At 36.4% G+C, this 21,000-nt stretch overlaps 1 protein-coding gene across 6 annotated transcripts in view; it reads left to right on the top strand.

Annotated features, from left to right (window-relative positions):
* Nucleotides 1-21,000, top strand: part of UNC13C (unc-13 homolog C) — a 611,894-nt gene that overhangs the window by 490,872 nt on the left and 100,022 nt on the right. For 3 of the 6 annotated variants that reach the window (XM_045449689.1, XM_045449688.1, XM_045449690.1), the window contains 3 exons: nt 1,922-1,999; nt 7,252-7,329; nt 7,835-7,864. In XM_045449689.1, coding sequence (XP_045305645.1) covers nt 1,922-1,999; nt 7,252-7,329; nt 7,835-7,864 — 186 coding nt within the window. The remainder of the gene's footprint in view (nt 1-1,921; nt 2,000-7,251; nt 7,330-7,834; nt 7,865-21,000) is intronic. The other 3 variants (XM_045449693.1, XM_045449692.1, XM_045449691.1) reach the window with 1 other exon arrangement.

Below are 21,000 nucleotides of genomic sequence, written 5' to 3'. Positions count from 1 at the left end.
CAAGGCCCTACACCATATACTACATGGCTGAGCTCTTGGCCTTACCCACAGCCCCTTCTCATTTGCTAACCATTGGCATCTGTAGGTTAGTAGATATAAGATCCTAGGATCAGTTGTCCCCAAGTGGGAATTCAACAGACTAGGGCTTTCCCATAGAGAAGAGTCAAATGTCAGACCATGGGGGATACCTTGAGAATACTCTGAATTGAATATCTGGATTCCCCTCTCCAAACTTTATCTGGCGCAAGTTATAGTCTCTGAGTTGCAACAAGATCCTCAATTCAGACTTTGCTTTGTTTTTATATCACAGTGAAATGATTCTTAGCGCTTGTACAATCATTAGAACCTGCAAATTGAAAGCAGTGTTCGTATGTACAGAGAATTAGTACTTTTTAGGTAAGTCCCAAAGTCATTTTCAGCATTATATATAGAGTAAAATTTGAACAGCTGCATTTGGAAGATGCTTCAGTCTGATCAGCCATCTGTTTTCCTAGATCTATTTGTCTCCCACTTCGTAAGATTTTATATTTTCCAAGACCAACTGTCTATTTAAATTGACGCTTATTATCAACATGCTTTGTACTTCCACAAAATATCAATTTTCTTTCTGCGTGTTTCCCCTAATTTCAGGTTTTCACTATGGTCTTAAACATCCGTAAAACAAGTTCATAGTTCCATTTGAATTCAGGTTTATAGATTAAGGAGTTGAGTTGAAGGAGAGATGTTTAGGGTGTTTCCTGAGTTATTTTGAGCCATGCAAAGAAAATTCAGATTAATATATTGCACAAAAAAGAAAAGCTGTCCTTTTCTATAAGAAGAGATAGTATATATCTATAATTATTATTGCATTCTCTCCTAAGAAAATCATGTCCACATTTGGCTTAGGATAATTCAAGCTATGTGAGTAAAAGTAGGATACAAATGCATCAATATATCTTTGAGTAACTGAAATAAAATTTAACAAAATGTGTTTGTTTTTCCTTATTTTTGCATAATTAGTGGAAGCAGAGGGCATCCTTAAGCTGAGAAACATTTATTAAATGGAGAAGGAAAATGTGGAATTAGGATGAAGAGGACAGAAAGAAGGCAAAAATGGGACATTTTTTAGAAAATAATTTGTCAATAAATAATTTAGTAAATTAAGTTAAGTGTATTGAAATAGTGTGATACAACAAAAGCTGAAGTTTTAGGTTTCCATAGGTGGTCTTTGATATTAGTAAGGCTCCTTATAGAAAATTACTGAAAATATCCATTGCTAAGTGACTTGCACAGGAATGCTGTGATCCCACTTATAATTGTAGAAGGTATTTAGAAACATGGTAGAAAGTTGAGAAAATGACCAGCACAGAGACTTTGGGCATGGTATATGTATGTGTGATAAGAGTGAGAGGGGTGTAGCAACTAGAAACCATGAGGAAGGAGTCAAAGCATAAGGCAGGTTGTTTGGGGCCTGAGGGGAGGAGTGTTATTGTCATTAAGTAATAAGCATCCAATCATAGAGGAGGTTGTCACAAAATCGTATATCTTTGGAGTATTTAGTTAAGTTACAAATAAAGAATTTTATGGGGCACCTGGCTGGCTCAGTCAGTGGAGCATGTGACTCTTGGTCTCAGGTCATGAGTTTGAGCCCCACAATGGGTATAGAGATTACTTAAAAATAAAATCTTTAAGAAAAAAGAATTTTATGCTAGAGAGATTATATTACAATTGAATTAATTCATGTGGATTATCTTTCACAGGTACTCAGAAATACCACAAATTCTCATCTAAACGTAAAAGTCTGAGATGCTTCTTTTGGCAAGGGCATAATTTTAATCACTGCTTATGGCTCCATTGTCGCTGAAAAAGAAAAGTTGGCCTGATTAGCAGTAAACTGGGTAGTGTGTGCATAACTGGGTACATTTTACAATTCTTTCCCCAGACTATCAATAAAGTACTGCTTCAGTATGCTGCGATTGTATCGAGTGATTTCAGTTCATACTGCGATAAGGAAAATGTGGTAAGTAAAACCCTGCCTTCATGTTATCCCATTGAGATGTACTTTTTTAAACTAATAAGTAAGCAGGAGAAATTCCTGTTTGCTTTCTGTTTTCAAGGATAATAGGTAATAAGGGATCTCTAGAAACAATTCGAAAACTTCTCTAGGAGTCCTGAACTGGTTACATTACAGAATCAGTGAAAGGTTAAGAGCATCTCAAGGTCAGCCAACTTGTGGTTTTCCATGATCGTGAGGAACAAGATTCACATAAACAATTAAAAACCCACATAATCATAAAACATTAAACTAGGAATTAAAAAGTTGTTTAGATCAACACAAACAGAGTAGTTTGGCCTCCAGTACCAAAGTGAGTATTATTTATCTTTTGGTTTTCAAATAAATTGAGAAAGATAGTTAAAGTAAGAAATGATTCTGATTTCTACTCCAAGTTATTAACTTAGCCTTTTATTTTTTGGATGATTGAGAAAATCTTTATAAATTCAAACCAGCAGTGCACCTTAATAAAAAGCACAAAGGGAAGTAAGATAAACTAAAGTGATTTAGAGGATAATCTGTGTTTATTCTATGGTGGAAGGTGAAATCTTTCCTATTCACCATATGTAATATTAGGAGAAATATAATGGCAACATTATAGGAATTTTTTTGAACACTGAAAAAATATATTACAAAAGTTAGTACTAGATTTTTAAAGAGGAAAACCAGTCCCCCCCCCTTAAAAAATTAGTTCCCACTATCAGGCGAACCTCAAATAGAATTCCCACTGAAACCTCATTGATCTCTGGCTGACAGCTCATTAATATGTCAGTCTTAATGGTTCTTGAGGGTCCCAGAAGATAACTTCTTTCTCTTAAATTTTTATGCTGCCTGGAAATTTTATGAAAATTCCCACATATCCAGCAGTGATTTCTAACTGCCATTGATTATAAATACTCTAATAGGCAAGATATTGATTTACTCAAGGCATATATTTATAATTAAATTTATAATGCATTTGAAATATATTATGATGAAAATAAAAAACAGTGCCAGGTAATTTCAGAAAAAAATTCTGATTATATTAGGATAGCCAGTTGAACATTTTGAAAGGTAGCTATGAATTACCAAGGATAATTCTTGTCATTCAGAAAAGAAAATTAGCCTTAAGGACTCCTGCAGACTTTCACTGTATTATGAGGTAACATTCTATAGTATATTTTATTTTTAAAAACATTGGAGAAAAAAATCATAAATCAATGTTTATTATTACTTGTATTTTGTCTGTATATTTTATACTTTTCAAAATCAAGTATTTATAAAGAAAGAGAATAAATACTCTTGCAAATATTACAGCACAAGAACTTTTTTCCTCAATGCTTTTCTTTCCTAGTTCCTGGTATCTTAATAAGTCTTAGACTCTCATTCAAATGCCAAACATCATTTTCGCTTTTCCGTGAAAGAACGGCAATTACCTGCTTAGTTATGCTTTCAGCTGAGATAAATTGAAGAGGTTCATTTGTACATTTATGCATGTGCATAGAACTATTATAGGTTTCTTTCAATATCAAGAACATCATAAGTTGTTTTTTCCCCCCTCAGTATATTTATGCCCATATACCTATTTCTTCTGCAAATTGATCTAGAAACTTTTAAAGAGGGACATCCAGGAGCACCTCGGTGGCTTAGTTGAGTGTCTGACTCTTCATTTTTGTTCAGGTCATGATCCCAGGGTCTTGGAATCAAGCCCCGTGTCAGGCTCAGCACTGAGCATGGAGACTGCTTAAGATTCTCTCAATCTCTCTCTCTCTCTCCTTCTGCCCTCTTCCCTGCTTGCACTCTCTCTCTCTCTCTCTCTCTCTCTCTAAAAAAAAAAAAAAAAAAATAGAGACATCCTTTAAGAGATAACCATAACATGCTTTCCCAGGGGTCAGAATTAAAGATGATAGTTAAAATGTTAGAATGTTAGATAGTTAAAATGACAGAATAATTTTTTCTAAATTTTTTTAAGTTAGAACTTTGTTTTAAATTGAAAATGGATCATAAGTTTTTTAATCTGTTGTCCCTGTACTCCAAAATACAGCAACACAACATATATAAATCAGAATTACTTTATTTTGAATATTTTTGAAAATCTTTTTCAGCTCAGAAACACCCTTTAAGTGATGTAGAAATGGCCATAGTCCCAACATAACTAACTTTCATATTCACTGTAGTTAAGGTTCCTAACTTTGTTCTAGATGAAATGCATTATGATATTTTTAGGGGAAAAGTCAAATTATATACAAATAAAAAGATTACAACTTGAACATAGGTTCTTTTATCTAACTAAACTCATCAACAAATGATACCTCTGAATTGGGTTAATGTTCCCTTTCCTGTACATGTTAGCTGTTTTGTTTTGTTTTCAGTGACCATGGAGGTGCTTAAAATGAAAGCTGTTTCCAGATTAGCTGTAAGTTAGATTCAGGTCTCAGTAGTGATTTGGTAAATTGATTCAATAAAATTGATAATTGGACATTTCAAAGTCAGAGAAAGCTTAATGAAAGAGGAGAGTCTCATATTTATTTTTATCTCTCTCTGAATAACTGAATCTTTTTTTTTTTAATGTAGCCTTACCTGACACCAATAGCAATCCATGCTAAGTGAGCACACAGTCCATTTGTTTCTTAGTTGTTCTTTTCCATTGGAAATGGTCATATAAAAAGGCTTGGAGGTTGGTTTGTGCTCATACAACTATTACTAAAGTACTATTATATGTGCCAAAAAAGATAAGCTTGAATGCCAATATCAAATAATCAGAGAAGAGACCACCTAGTTAACTTAGACCCATGGGGAGCAGGGTGATACAACCTTTTACCCATCTACTCTTCCTGCTTCTCAATAAGTGTCATGGTCTTTTTTTTTTTTTTTTTTTTTTTTTTGACCTTCATTTCCTCCCTGGTAAGATGGCCAGATTCAAGCCAAATCTTCCCCCTCTGCAATTTAAAAAAAAAAAAAAAAAAAAAAAAAAAAAAAAAAAAATGAAAGAAAGGAAGGGAAAAGAAAAGAAAAAAAGAAAATCCCAATGATTCTGGCCCTAAGTGGAGATTCAGTTTGTTGCCTTAGGGTCAAGATGCCGAATCCCCGAAAAATTTTGACTATGCATGTAGTGGAAAGGATAAGCCTAGATCAAGTGGCTCTCAGTCACATCTGATGGGATCAGAATCATTGGTGGAACATTGTGGTTCAGCTTACTGAACAGAATCTATGACACATGGATCTCAAATATCTGTGTGAGAGACATACAATACTTATGTGACCAGAATTAAGGGAAGAGAATCAAAGTTTAAAATTGTTTTCATTAATTGAAGTTAGAATGTGGTCACTTTAAGAATCAAGTAGAAAGTTTTTCAAAGGTCAGTAATGTGGTTACAGCATTAATAAAATCTTTCCACTGAGGAGTGCTAACACCTCTCTGATGTCCTGTAAGTCCTTTATATGCATCTAATTCTTTATTGGCTCATTTCCCAGCAACTTGGAAGATATATCCACTTTCCTTTCTTTCACTGTTTTCCTCCCCCCAGTCAACTGGCTTTTCAGAATCAGTATGCGACAAATATTAAATTATTCTATAACTATTCTGAATTCTATTTTCCAATTATAAATTAACTCCTATTATTCTAAGGCCACATCTAGTCCTGTCACAGAGCCCTCCATCTTTATGTTATTGTATATTTCTGCCTGCCTGGAAACATGGAGTCAAAAACATTTTTAAACATATATTCTGTGTAAGGCTCTGTGCAGTACTTTGGGAGTAAGAAAAAGCAGAGGACACAGTAGCATGTACGGTGCATTTAAGGTCAGTGGGTGAGACAGTGAAAAGCAATATAAAGTTAAATAAAACAAATGTCAAGTGAGTGACAACAGGATATAGTGTGGGAAAAGGAAGCTCAAATCTGGAATGATGGATATGATTCAAATAGGCAAAGAGGTGGAACTGAAGAGGCCACATGCTAAGCCAAGTTGGAGTCCAGAAAGCACAGGTGTTTTGGGGAGAAAAGCTGCTTAGAGGGGAAAGTTACCTGTGGTAGACAGAGATGGGAAGGAAAACCTAATTTGGAGCCAGATAACTAAGGGCCTTGAATACCAATGTGTGGACTTTGTCTATAGCCAAAGAGAATCTATTAAAGGTGTCTTTTTTTTTTCTTTTTCCCCCTTGGAATTTTTTTTTAAACTTTTTTTTAATGTTTATTTTTGAGACAGAGAGACAGAGCATGAACGGGGGAGGGTCAGAGAGAGGGAGACACAGAATCTGAAACAGGCTCCAGGCTCTGAACTGTCAGCACAGAGCCTGACTAGGGGCTCAAACTCACGGACCTCGAGATCATGACCTGAGCCGAAGTCGGCCGCTTAACCGGGTGAGCCACCCAGGCGCCCCTCCCCCTTGGATTTTTAAAATTCAGATGGTGATTTTGTTTTTTAAATGGCGAAATAATGGAAACGTTAAACTGATATCTTTTCTTTTTTTTTTCTTTTTTTTTAGAGTGTCAGAATTTGAGAATAAGGTTTTTTTATTTATTTATTTTATTTTTTTATTTTTTTAATATGAAATTTATTGCCAAATTGGTTTCCATACAACACCCAATGCTCATCCTAACAGGTGCCCTCCTCAATGCCCCTCACCCATCCTCTCTTCCTTCCCACCCTCCATCAACCCTCAGTTTGTTCTCAGTTTTTAAGAGTCTCTTATGGTTTGGCTCCCTCCCTCTCTAACCTTTTTTTTCCTTCCCCTCCCCCATGGTCTTCTGTTAAGTTTCTCAGGATCCACATAAGAGTGAAAACATATGGTATCTGTCTTTCTCTGTATGACTTACTTCATTTAGCATCACACTCTCCAGTTCCATCCACATTGCTACAAAAGGCCATATTTCATTCTTTCTCATTGCCACGTAGTATTCCATTGTGTATATAAACCACAATTTCGATACCTTTTTTTAAAGTAAATCTTTAAAAGAGAATTTGGCTCAATATTAAGAGGAAAAGAAAGATTAGTAATTAAGTCCCCAATAGTTTATTGTCTGATATATTATTAAATTGCATTCCCCAAAGTGGTAATATTTCCCTCTTCCATTCTTGACTCTTAAGAAGTATAATCAAAATAGCAGAATTATTCTCTTTGCCAGATACAATACTTCAGTGATGATTGTATATATATCACATTTAAGGTAAACTCATTCAATAATTTCATGTATAAAAGATGCTCACACCATCTTTTTTGTTGTTTGCTTTACTTCAAGCCCTGTATATTGATGAACAATATTCAACAATTGCGGGTCCAGCTGGAAAAAATGTTTGAATCCATGGGAGGGAAAGAGGTGGGTATATTTTTATGCCTGCATTTGCCAAATGTCTATTTAGAGATCATTAGCAGCACAGCTCTTTGCTATGGAAAGTGTCATAATCAAGTTTTTTACATGGGTTAACAGCAGAAGAGGACATGGCCGGTAATCTAAAATATCATTAACAATAAGGTGACCATTATACACAACAGAATATTTGAGTGATGCATTAGAAGTGTGAAGGGGAGGGGGGAGATGGTCAGTAGCCTTTTGTAGTGTGTATACAGAGAGAGTGCTATACACACAAATCTATATATGCTAATGATCTGTAAAATTCTACAAACTGCGGATTTTTTTTCACCATATTGCACAATGTCAACCTGATATCACTGTTTGCTCTGAAATGTGCTTTGTGGCCCTAGTGGTTTTGATGCATCAGTTTATTGTTCACATCTAAAAATCTGTCAAAATGTGTTGTGTGCTGTGTCTGTAATGTGTCGTGTCTTTGTCCAACATCTTTGACTTGCATTTCCCTGAGCAGAAGAAGGAAGGAGAAAGATTCTTTTATGAGGTTTGTGATAGTAAGCATCTTACCCTTTTCTGGCTGTTTCCCCCCAGACCTAAAGACCATTGCACTTCTTATTTATTCTCATTCGCTCATTTGGATCAAGCAGACAGTGAAATAGTAGTTGTGCACCTGCCTCCTGCTTTTGCCACGGTCTTTCCTTTCACACACCGACATGAGCATCCAGGGACTTGGGGACCAGAGTTGATGCTGAGAGGGAAAGGTTCATGCAGCTGGCACTAGAATGTAGAGATATTTCTGTTGAGGATTTTAGTTACAGTGTTCCTTATTGAGGTAAGGGTCAGAGATGTACGTGAAGCAAGTTTGGACTTCAAAGCAAAGATCCCTTTTATTTCTAAATGTACAAGGCTGAAAATGCTTCTTTTAACATTGGGCTTCTTCACATGTGATGTTGCTTTTAACCCCATGGAGACATTTGTACGTTTCCCTCCCTTTTTTTGCTATCTTAGACACTCAGTCTTTTGAAAACTGAACTTGCTGCTTAGCAGCCTACAAATCAGAAGCACTAGGATATGCATGCAAAGATGGAATAGTTCAAAAATGAACTCTGATTTTTAAACCACAGTATCAGTTTATTTTGTATAAAATAAGACTCCATTCCCTATCGTGTGTTAGTGCCTTTTGCACAGTATGAGGGCATCCATCTCGCTTTTGAATTATTTTGCTGAATTAGGTGAACACAAGCAATTGAGGATCATAGCTGGAGACTGCCGTTTTAATTTTAGTGATGTTTTATATTCAGAGTTTAAGTTCACTTACTGTTAGAAGCATCGTGAAGAAATGACTGATTTCTTGCGGGGGGGGGGGGGGTGCGGAATTCTGTCGTCTTTTACTGAATTTTTAAGACCACATATCATGTAAGGATAAAGTTATATTTAAAATGCCATATTTCCAGGAATTTATCCTAATGCTACTTCTATTTCCTTACTATTCCATGGTTGGATTCTAATGTGAGTCATATACTGCTGACTGAATATTAACAAGACAGATCAGACCTGTACTTAAGGAAGCTATGTGGGCCAAGCCACGCGCTAACCAAAAATGTTATGGGGCACCTTGTACACCAAACAAGAATGGATTCTTTACTCCACATAAAATTGCCAATTTGAAATGTACCGGTTTCACATTATAAATTTAGCTACAACTCTATAGCTAAATCACACAACTCTTCTTACTGGAGAACATAATGAAGATGGAAATACTGAGGTTGGTGCCTTCTACCTTTATCACTCTTGCAAGGCCAGATGCTAAACTCCTCATACATAATTTAAAGGGAAAAATCAATTAAGTGAATGGGATGAATATCTAGTTTCTAACAATGTAATTTTTTAGGAGAACAGCATGGACCCTAGTTCTTTTCTTTTCCTGCATTTAAATATTATCCATCCCTTCCCTCCCTCTCCTTATCATCTTTTGATATTCTGTCTCCTTTCTAAGAACAATTTCTTATTATCTTATTATTTTCCATTTTCACCTCATCATCTGTTACAAAAAAAAAGTGTTAGCATTGCCATTGGTATTGATGAGATGTCAGGAGGGAGCAAGACCTCAACCCAAGTGTGGGTGTAACATTCAGCCTCCAGAGAGAAAGGAGAGAAAGAATCGTCATTCTGCAGATTTATGTTAGAGTTGCTAGTTGCTACACTCAGCCTCCTTTGGGCACCAGAATCTCAAAATTATAGGCAGAGCCCTTCCAATCCAGTTAGCTACATAGGGCACTATCTAAATGGGCTCCTTAACTTGGAGCTGTTACAAAGATAAAGAGGATTTTACTGAGAATGACAATTTACCCTTCACTATGAGAAGTTTATACAGCACTTAATATGGGCATGCTCAGTGGCCTTTAAAGGTAATGCATTGTGTACTGACGCCAGTCTTCCTCTCACAGTGGAACTGGTCATAACACCGGGACTGGTCTTGCTAAGGGAAGCTTCCCTGTCTAGCTCTTTTTAGGAGTTTCTTATAGTTTGTCCCCTACCACCTGTGCTAGGATGTGCACTTCTTGCTACAAAAACTCTTAATTAGCAAATGATTAATGATTGTGCACTTGCTCAAAATGGTTTACTCTGTGTTCATTAGCTGGCTCCTAGCAGCGGCATGGCTTGCGTCTCATACCGTCTGCAAAGTGCCCGCCGCCCGCACGCCCCACTGCATGATGCTGCAGCTCTCTGCCGCTTTAGCCCCACCACTGTAGGGGCAGCGCAGCTGCGCTCTCTGTCCAGGATCAGCCTCTTTTCCCTCTGGAGATGGAAATAATGTTTAAAACCTTTTTCTACGTGTAAAAAAACATTGGCTTAATGGGGTCCCAGTTTGAAACATGACCTGACATTCTGACAGTCTTGGCATGATGCTGTTGTCAGTGGCTCCAAAAGCAGTTCTTGTGTAGACACCATTACTGCCTGCCTGCACAATACCCCAGAGACCATGTGGGCACATCGGTTTTTTTTTTCCTAGTGCCCTACTTAGAAAGAAAAAGAAAAGCAAACCGCTAAATTTTTTCTCCTCTATTGTGACTTTCTGCCATGCTTCCTTGCATAAAAATTAAGAGCATGTTTTGGCATAACAACTTTGTTGTTACTGTAGAGAATATAAAAAATATAGTAAGTCACACAAGCCATGAAGCAAACGTAACCTTAAGAATGAGGCCCAGAGTCTGTTTTCTTTTTAATAAAGCATGTCATGTGATTCTTTCATGTGCATATTGTTTTGGGACACACTATACTAAAATAGAGTAGCCAACCCGCAGTATGGATTGACTTGAGCTAGAAGTTAAATTATGTGTACCACAATCCCCATACTGCATTATCGGTCCCTTTGTAACACAGTAACAGCAAAATGATTATCAGAATGTCAGGTACTTATTTTCATTATTGGTGAATGATCATTTTATTATTCTCTAATAGCTGAAATACCTCAAAAGAAAACACATATACTTTGGTTTACATTATTTTAATAGCTTAATTATTTTATGAGTATAACTCAGCTCAGAGCGATTTGAAATAAATATAGACCCTGTATTTATTTTTTCATAAAAATATATTGCCCTCACCTACAAGAAGGACTGGGTTGCATTTCCTTGCCCTGCAATCTAATTTGTATAAATACATGAAAAAGAAAATCAGATGATCTGAAATTTCATTTCATTTCAGGAAGCCATAAGATATGGGTTATGAAACTCTGGAGAACTTGTAGTAATTGATTTAGAAAATTATGACTGTGCTGTGTAAGCAGAAGAGGCATTACTCCTTCATGATATTGCATTGGTGCAATTGTCCTGAGTGGTAGAATCCATAATTATCCATAAGCCTGCTAACTTACTGACAGTACTTCAGATGCTAGAAGTCAGCCATCATTAAGAGAGGGGGAATAAAGGCATTTGTTTCCTTAGCTATATTCTCTTACTCTGCTGGCCACAAAGCAGACTAATTAGATACATTGGTAATATTTTCATTGCTATGTCTCAAAAATAACTGAATCTCTTGACTCATTTCACTGTGGTAAACTTTCCTGAACAGGGCCATGGAATCTGAAACATAACGCCACCTATCCTAAACATGTGTGTATTTTAATGAGCAATGTAACTATTCTTTTGTTTCAGGAAAGCCTTGTCTATATCCTTTTCCACTGTTTAATGATGAATTTGATGAGTTAGAAACTGCATCTGACTCAAAGTATAATGCATGTTGCTGATTGAAATTCACTGTAAAACCGATTAGCTGTAAGGACTTAGTCTTCAGCTAAGCAAATCCCCACCAGAGAGGACGGAAATTAACCCCTATCATATTTTACTTAGCATTATCCTTTCAAAATTATACTTGCTGGCAACAGGGGATTGAATAGCACTGCTTTAAAGGAAATAATGCTTCACACTAGTACTTCTGTAACTTCAGCATGCATCAGAACTACCTGGGTAGCTGGTTAAAACACACGTTGCTGAATTCCATCCCCAGACTTTTTGATTCTGAAGGTCTTGGGTGGAGCCTGATGACCTGCATTCCTAACAGATTCCCAGATGATGCTAACGCTTCTGCTCAGGGGACCACATTTTGAGAATTATGGCTCTGTGCTCTTAGAACAGCAACCAGGTAATTAGGAAATGGCTCAGAGCCTCCTTTGTCTTATCTGTGCCACACACCTCACTGACCTACTTAATATGTTTTGAATCTGGAGAACACAGAGGACTCGACATGTTGGAATGGATCCAGACACAGCATGCAATGGTACAGGCAAATGTTTGTATTAAGGAATGCAGTGATCCAAAAACATAGGTGACCAATTTGCAATAATAAACAAATACTCAGAATTTTTAAAAACATTCTAGACTTTATGCTTACATTTTATATGTAACCCCATCGAAAGGTGTGGTTGTACGGAGGCTGAGCTTTATGTTCAGGTTTCTGATGTGTCTCACCTTTTGTCCTTAATGTAAATAGAGATACCACTCACTAGTTAATACATTAGTGAGAATCGGTGTACTGTTTTCATCTCTTTTCCAGCCATTACAAAGTAAATTATAAAATATGTATCAGACGTCTTAGATAGTAAAATAAACAATTTACATTAGTCATCTCTTCCTTTTAGTTCTAAAATTGTTTTCTAAAGCAATTTGCAAAGATTTTTTTTCTATTTGGTAGAAGGGTCTATTGTTGCCACTTATAGTTACTGAATCTGTAGGGCAGTAGTTGAGACAGGAAGTTTATTAGTGAAGTTAGAACAAATAAAGTAATAAAGTTTGGGAGTGGAACCTCCTCCCCAAATGTGAAATTTGCAAATGTGAAAATATCCTTTAAATGAAAGCTGTAATTGTTAAATCTTCTCCTGCAACAATTCAAAGAATAAAGTGAAACTCCTAGCCTCTTCATGTGGAAATAGAGCTCCAAGGTGGGATGTCATTTGGCTGAATTCGGTAAAAGCAAGCAGCTATTTTTAGTTTTATGGCAGCAGATAACAAGGGGAACTGAATGTTTGAAGTAGTGGCGTTTTATTTTGGTGGCATGCAGCTATTGCCTGCTTTCTTTCTCCTCTGAACCATCTCTATGATTGCAGTTAACAAATTGGACTTAATAGAAAATTAAAAGACTAATGAGGGCCAGAGGGGCAAATTGCATTGAGGTGATTTAGTAAGTATGATTAAGAATCTAGCACTGCTACCAAGTAAAATTCAGCTAACTGCTAAGCTTGTGAAATGAAGAAAAGGTGCCATCTATTAGGTTGAGAAGTTTCTGGGTGGGTGACCCATGTCAGGATGAAATAAAAACTCAGGCGGGTACTGCTTGTTAACCTCATTCCCCAGAGCATTCCCAAGAAATCATAGGGTCGCCTCTGTGCCATCAAGTCTTTATTTAAACTAACCTGTCTCTGAACCTTAAGAGAACTTGAGAGAGAATTCAAGCCACAGCCAGGAGGGAGAAAAAAAATAGAGCTTAACTGCCAGTTTCTATAATAGACCTATTTTATTGTCTTGTGATCCTCTTTGACTGTTTATGCTTGCCTTCACAACCCATAAATCAATGCAAACTAGGAAAATTTACTTCTCTAACCCAGCCAATCCCCCTTCTTCTCCTACTTGATTGAAAGGGACCTCAGGCACTTCATGCAAATGGCTCACTGAGGGAATTCTGTCTCCGTGGACTGATGTTCAACAGGTACTCAGTTCAGTTGATTGAACAGACTGTGTTCACAGTGCCTAATGGGTGAATGGATTCCCTAATGTGAGTAGCAGAATGGGAAAGACAGAGTGAAACAGGGCAAAAAGGCATTTTTTATAGAATAAATTCTGAACATAAATTTTGTGCCTCCTTTCTTCTCCTGACTTAATCTTACTCTGTCCATATTCATGGTTAGTCAGCCAATAGATGGAGCTAATAAGCCCAGTGTTCCTTCTCAATCAAGTTATTGTACTTGTTTAATTTTTAATGAGCATTTGCAGAAGAGAATTTCTTTAAAAAAATATGGCTTCTTAGACTGCTGCTTCTCAGTCCTCATATGTCCCCAAAATATATCATGAAGCATGGCACATTGTCCACGCCTTGGTTTTTCCACTTGTAAAAGGGAATTGTACTATATGGCTTCTGAAGCTCATTCTAGTTCTAAAATTCGGCAGTTATAAGGACACTTGTTATAAACCCATGGAGTAGAGGTTTAGTCTATGTGTTGTAGGTGAAGAGGAAAAAAATGTTTAAGAGAAAAGAATGGATCTTGTCACTCATAGGAGGTCTGAAGGTATCATTTTTTCTTAAAAGTACAGGAATAAAGGAAAGGCTTTTTTTTCCCCTTCAGTTGTCTAGGCTGAAGAACCTAACTTAACATATCTCAAAGGCATTCAGTTGATTTGAAGCACAATGACAGTTGGATTTACTGCATACTCTCTAATTAGGATGCGAGACAGCTACTGATGTTCAACTTTCGAAGCGAAGAAGTTAGAGGCATGAATTTATATAACTAATGATACTCTAGCATAACAGTTCATGCAAATCTGAATGGCATAAAGAAAATGTCATAGTCTATCTCTTAAAATGGTCTTATAAGTTCTTGGGGAGCTTCTTTCCTAACAGGAATAAAAAAGGAAACAAAAGACAGTGTACCATTGGTGGACCTGGGGCACAATTCTTTTTTCTTCCTTCCTTCCTTCCTTCCTTCCTTCCTTCCTTCCTTCCTTCCTTCCTTTCTTTCTTTCTTTCTTTTTTTCTTTTTTTTTTTTTTTTTTTTTACAATACAGAACACCATACATGTTTTTAAATTTCACACAGCATTCCACAATACCCATGCTGAATACCATAGCTCAGCAAAGTGATTTAGGACATTCCAAGGAGAGTAATTTCCTGCTGGATTCAGTAAGGAATGTTCAGTGATTTCTCAATCATATATTTTAAGTTGAGCTAGCCATTTTAGGATGTATAAATTCTGGCCAAATAGGAGGGTTGGGGAGAAATGATATTTAACAACAACAAAAAAAACATAGCCCAGATAAGATTGTGATAAATTACTTGAAGCACTTCCCTTGTTGAACCCAACTAGTGGGGCCAGCAGATTTGGTCTTTATTAAAACCACTCTAGGAATAGTTAGGAGGATGGAATAAAAGAGAAAACAAGAACACAATGTGGAAATGATTGCATTCGAGTCTACATGAGGATAATTCTGCATCAAAAATTGAAGAGGATAGGACAGATGGAGAAAATATTTGAGATGTTATCAGTCATATTTGGTATCCAAGTGAATATGGAAGGTAGAAGGCAAAGAAGGGTCAAAGATGGTTTTCACATTTCTGCCTTAACGGTATGGTATCAATAAAATTTTAGACATAAGGATGGACAGGTAATACGTTCATTTTTGATATGCTGACATTTAGGTCATCCAAGTAGAAAAGGCCAAATAGGCAATGTGGGAATGTAGACATGATGCTCAGGCATCCTGTTAAAGCTGTAGATAGAGATTTGGGGGGTTGTTAACACAGGGGTGGGAACTGAAGACATAGGCATGGATGTGATTGCTCAAGAGAGATTGAGTGGGGAAAAAAAAGGAGACGAGGAAGGGAGAATTGAAGAACACTTATTTCTAAGGAGTATATAGAGGAAGAAAAGTCATCAAAAGAGAGACAAATGATAGGCAGAAAAATAGGAGAGCTAAGAGAAGGTAGTCTCTAGAGAAATAAGGAAGAAGAGCTTGAGAAAGCAAGAGTGAATGCAGGCTGAGTAGGTTGAATAGTCATTGGAGATCACTATTAAGAAACCACTGGTGATGTATACATGAACATTTCAGTGGAGCGTCCAGAGCAGAAACTACACTAGAGGAGATCAATATTTAAGAAATAAGGAAGCTGTAAGTTTTACATTTATGCTGTGAACAGTTTGATGGTCAAGAGAAGAAAAGATATTAGCAAGCTATCAATGAGAAGCTAGTACTAAATAAGTTGGTCTTTGTATTCTATTTTTTATTTTAACAAAGTGTTTGAGTACATTTATAGAATGGGGTCATGAAGATAATGATGAAGGGGAATGAAGACAGAAAGGGATATTTGAGCAGAAGCCAAAACAAGGAACCAAGAGCTCAAGTTGAACTGTTTTCCTTGGAAATGAAGCTTGCTTGCTTTCTTTCTTTTCTTTCTTTCTTTCTTTTCATAGATATAGTGATGGTGTTTGCATTTATTAAAAGATTGTTCTGAAAAAACCTTCAGGACATGAAACCCACCAGTCCAATGACCAAAATTTGGGACCTGTGTAGATGAAGGCCAGGGACTGATCATCCTCCCTGATCTGCACTTGTTTAGATAAGCAAATAATGGAACTCTAACACTGATGAGTTGAACAGGAGGAAAAACAGCCTAGTAATGTGTATACAACAGAAAGGAGATGAGGTAGTATTGAACACTGGGGAACAGGAATACAATTCACACAAAATTTCTTCCTGCAAAGCCTTAATTCTTTTAAAGAGTTTGTATTGAACTGTTGAAAGAGTTTAAAGCCACTTTCCAACTGACTAGTTCTATCTCCAGCAACAGCTTGATGGTTGGATTAACCATTCCTGTTTTAAGAGGCTGAAATAACATAGATTCCCTTCACATTCCTTGGGGAAATAATGTGTGCTGGTAAAACACGAACAAACCAAAACATGCAGAGTGGGTATGGTAACCTTATTTTTGGAACTAAACAAATATCAGGACATAATCTGATACGGGCTGACAGTGAGACAAAAATTTGAAATCAGGACTAAGTTTGTAACTCCAGAATATATGGTTGCTAAGGAATGAAAGATTTCAAATGCAAAAGTATTCTATTAATAGTCAATGCAAATTATCACTCCAAGGAGAAGGAGCACTCTGGGTATCAAGATTTCCTTTGAGGGATAATTTCCGTGCTTCTTTCTGCCCTCACCTCCTTCCTCAAATATTTGGTAAATGCCTAGGCATACAGGGACAGACACCCAGGGTGGACAGTTAACTAAGACAGAAATCAGTGGAAGAGATAGATTAATAAGAGAACAATTAGAAGAAAGATTTGTACAGATATTGTAGTAAACCGCATAGGTAGTGCAGGAGTTAGAGCTACTAACAGCACAGGGCCAGCAGCATGGAGGGCAAGAATTGCTAAAGTAAGTGATGGATGCATTGTCTTTTAAAGGAAAAGCAGAAGTGGGCCTTAGGGAAGAAGAACGTAGCAGATAGCTTGCATGCTGGCTCTCTCTTCCAGACAAGTCTTTTTTATTATCACAGCTCAGTGGTGTAAAATATGTCAGTGGTGTGAAATCTCAAGAGAGTACCTATGTATGACGATAGTTCATTCTGACCATTAGAAAATCATACCCTTCCAGCCTTGATTTTGGAATTCTAAAACCTATCACGGAGTGTGGATAAAATCTGTTTCAAAAGCTTTACTATAAATTCAGAGTTTTACTCTGTATATTTAAATTCTCATTGAGTATATTCCTCTTTACATGGAGGCATTTATTTTTTATTTTTTGCCAGCCAAGTTGTTTACATACACACGCTAATTCAGTTTGTAATTTTTTTTTTTTTTAGAAGAAAGCCAATGTTCTCTCTTCTCAGTTTTCTTTTTTTCTTTTTTTTTTTTTTTTTTCAACGTTTATTTATTTTTGGGACAGAGAGAGACAGAGCATGAACGGGGGAGGGGCAGAGAGAGAGGGAGACACAGAATCGGAAACAGGCTCCAGGCTCCGAGCCATCAGCCCAGAGCCTGACGCGGGGCTCAAACTCACGGACCGCGAGATCGTGACCTGGCTGAAGTCGGACGCTTAACCGACTGCGCCACCCAGGCGCCCCTCAGTTTGTAATTTTTAAAAAATTTTTTAAATGTTTTTATTTATTTTTGAGAGAGACAGAGATAGGGTGCCAGCTGGGGAGGGGTAGAGAAAGAGGGAGACACAGAATCTGAAGCAGGTTCCAGTCTCTGAGCCATCAGCACAGAGCCTGACCTGGGGCTTGAACTCATGAACTGTGAGATCATGACCTGAGCCGAAGTCAGATGCTCAACTGACTAAGCCACTCAGGCACCCCTGAGTTTGTAATTTAAAATAAATTTATTAACTGTGACTTTTGAATGCTTGTTTTTTTTCCTTTTAATAATAACTCTAAATAACAATATAAAAAATGCAAGTTGATATTTGATATTACATTTAGAACCAGTCTAAGTTTTAAATCTTTGGGAACAAGATTTAAATCAGGTAGTCTTTCACCTTTCCAAAGTAGCCAATAATTTGTAAAACGTGCTGTTGGTAATTTAGGCAATGAAGTCTAAAAGCCCAAGTCATTGTTTCTTACAGACTTAAGGAAGTTTGTAGTAGTAAGGAAAATTTCTTCTATATGTACGAATAAAGAAATGCAGAACTCAAGAACTGGTTAATTTGCTGCCTAAAGGGATTTTTTTATAACTAGATGAGTATGATATTTATAATCATTATTATTGCAAAAGACCTGCAATTCGGCCTCATAATTACTGCTTCTGTTTCAATGTTATAATGGTATGATTTTGATCAGATGAACAACATGTACTTAACTGAAATTATAATTTTTTTTTTGGCCTGGTTCCATGACAGAGGCGTTAGTTTGCACCCACTTGGAAACTTAAGCTTCTATGAGGAAATGAAAACTGTCATCCAATGTTTAAATTGCTATAGATTTGACAGGTTCACAGTTTCAAGCCAAAGCCAACTATTTGATAGAAATCTCCATTCACAAAATACCAAAGGTAGACTAAAATAATTTATGGGAAAATAGCATAATTTCATCCAACTGATCTAACCATTTTTATATGACTTTAAAGTCATTATCTTAACAGGTGAAAAAAAACCTCAATGTGTATATTAAACTAATTTGAAAACAAAATACACATTTTAAATAAGAAGCAATCCCAGGGTGCCCTGGTGGCTCGGTCAGTTAAGCATCTGACTATTGGTTTCAGCTCAGGTCATGATTTCACAGGTTCCTGAGTTTGAGCCATGTGTGGGACTCTGAGCTGATGGGGCAGAGCCTGCTTGGGATTCTCTCTCTCCCTCCCATGCCAGCCCTCTCTCTCTCTCTCTCTCTGTCTCCCTCCCGCCCCCCCCCCACCGGCCCCCACTCCATCCCTCCCTCAAAATAAGTAAATAAACTTTAAAAGAAAAAAAGAAGCAATCCAATTTCCTGGTTAAAATTCTATTCTCATAGCCATTTCCTTGGAGATGACAGGTATATGAGCAGGAAACTAACACCTATCTACCCAAGCGGTTTACCAAAGAGTCAGAAGCATGAAGAAACCCATGGAGGGGCTTCTCTCTCATTCCTGTTGCCCAAAAATCTTATCCAAATGAAATAAAATTGGTATTAGGTCAATAGCAAGAAAATACAATAAAAAATGTTCAGCCTGAATGGTGCCTTGGGAGTGGGGCAGACAACCCACAAATATTTTCTTGGTTAAAGTTTGGTGAATTACAGTTTATTAGGCTCTTTTTGTTTCAATGCCTATCAGTGTCTTTTTAACTTAAGTGCTGTCTAATTATCTTTCTGAATCACTGCCTTATGACCAGCTATAGCTTAATGGAACTCTCAGAAATTATGAGACTCAAGGATATTCTAATTTTCTAACTCCAAAAGAAGTTTGTAACAGTAGCCTATGTATCTGTGGGTAAGAGCTGTGAGCTTGTCTGTTGATGGAGACGGAAAAAAGATAAAGTCCAGAAGAATCACATTGGCTCTATAGAGGGGCAGCAGAAACTAACCAATGTTGAAACCACGTGAATTTGAGTCAAAATTGACATCAAGGATTGGTTTCATAAAATCAGTAATCACATGCCAAGTGCAATTTTTTATTTCCATTCCAGTGTGTTTAATCATGGTAATATAAGCTAGAGCCACACAGTGTGCTGAGATATATAAATAATACTTCTTCCTAACAGTATCTTAGTACTAGAAAATATTCTTGGATGATTATGGTACTAAATGACCAGTGTATACTATCAGGGATATTATTTGGTCCTGGGCTGGCTTCCTGGAGTTGAAATTTGATATTGGGTCCTGTATTTTTTGGTGTCCATCTTAGGTCCTCCTATTTACTATAAGTCCTCCTTTAATTTGTTCTACCCCCAAAAGTTGGCTTTATCCTATCCCTTGTTTTCAATAGTAGATCCGCTTGCATAATAACTATAGCTACTAAAGGCAAGAAACTAATTTCTAAAGCATCAAAGGAAGGTTGACTTAATTACAGAGAACATTCTAGATTGCCCTTTACATGAATTCCTATCAACTTGAGATAATACATCTGTTACAAGTCATTCTTTTTTGACAGTTTGTGAAAACTTAACAAAAAGATTAGAAGTTTCTAAAGTGCTAATGAAACTTGTGTTGATCCTGAACTTTAATTACAAAAATATTCTGTCAATAGGTCGATAGGTTTATAGTTACGTTTATTTATAGTATAGTTTTTTCTTGTAATGGTTAACATTATTTTAAGAACTGAAACCAAATAAAAAGAATAGTTGACTTTTAACATTTGCATTGTAAAAACATCTTCAAATATGTTATCTTGATTTAATTATTTTTTATTTGACCCTAAATGTGCTCAGTAGCTTAACTTCAAGCTATAAATATTTGAAAACTTAAAGAATAATAAAAATAAAATGAGGAACATTGGATCTTGAACTCTGAATTTCTAATTGGCATCTAGGAAGAGAAGTCAGGCCTATCACCTTAGAGAAACATTGCAGTGCTTGGATAATTTATTTTTCCTATTTTTAACTCTCTAGTTTATAATTTAATTTTTAATTTTAACTATTCTATAGTTATAAAAAATATATAAATACAGTCAAGTCACAGTACAACACTCACAAATTAATTTTTCTTACTATTTTTTTTATTTTTATGGGCCTATTTATTTACAAGGATAGTAAAAACTGAACTATATTTTGAAGCAACATGTATATTCAACTAATGCATAACACAATCGATTTCTAAGTTATGAAGTTACCGTGTTCTGAAGGTTACTTTCTCATGCCTTGCATCCCATTGCTGTAACCAACAAAGGCTTTGCTATCTAGCTCTCATCTGTATGCATGCCATGCATTTCGATCAATTTTTTTCACACATATTTAGAATTTCCTAAATTTTGCACTTAATTTCAAAGATTAAAAAAAG

The sequence above is a fragment of the Leopardus geoffroyi genome, chromosome B3, assembly GCF_018350155.1.
Source record: "Leopardus geoffroyi isolate Oge1 chromosome B3, O.geoffroyi_Oge1_pat1.0, whole genome shotgun sequence".
Classification (NCBI taxonomy): domain Eukaryota; kingdom Metazoa; phylum Chordata; class Mammalia; order Carnivora; family Felidae; genus Leopardus; species Leopardus geoffroyi.
Note: the sequence above shows the minus strand (reverse complement) of the source record. Positions and strands in the feature narration are given on the sequence as shown.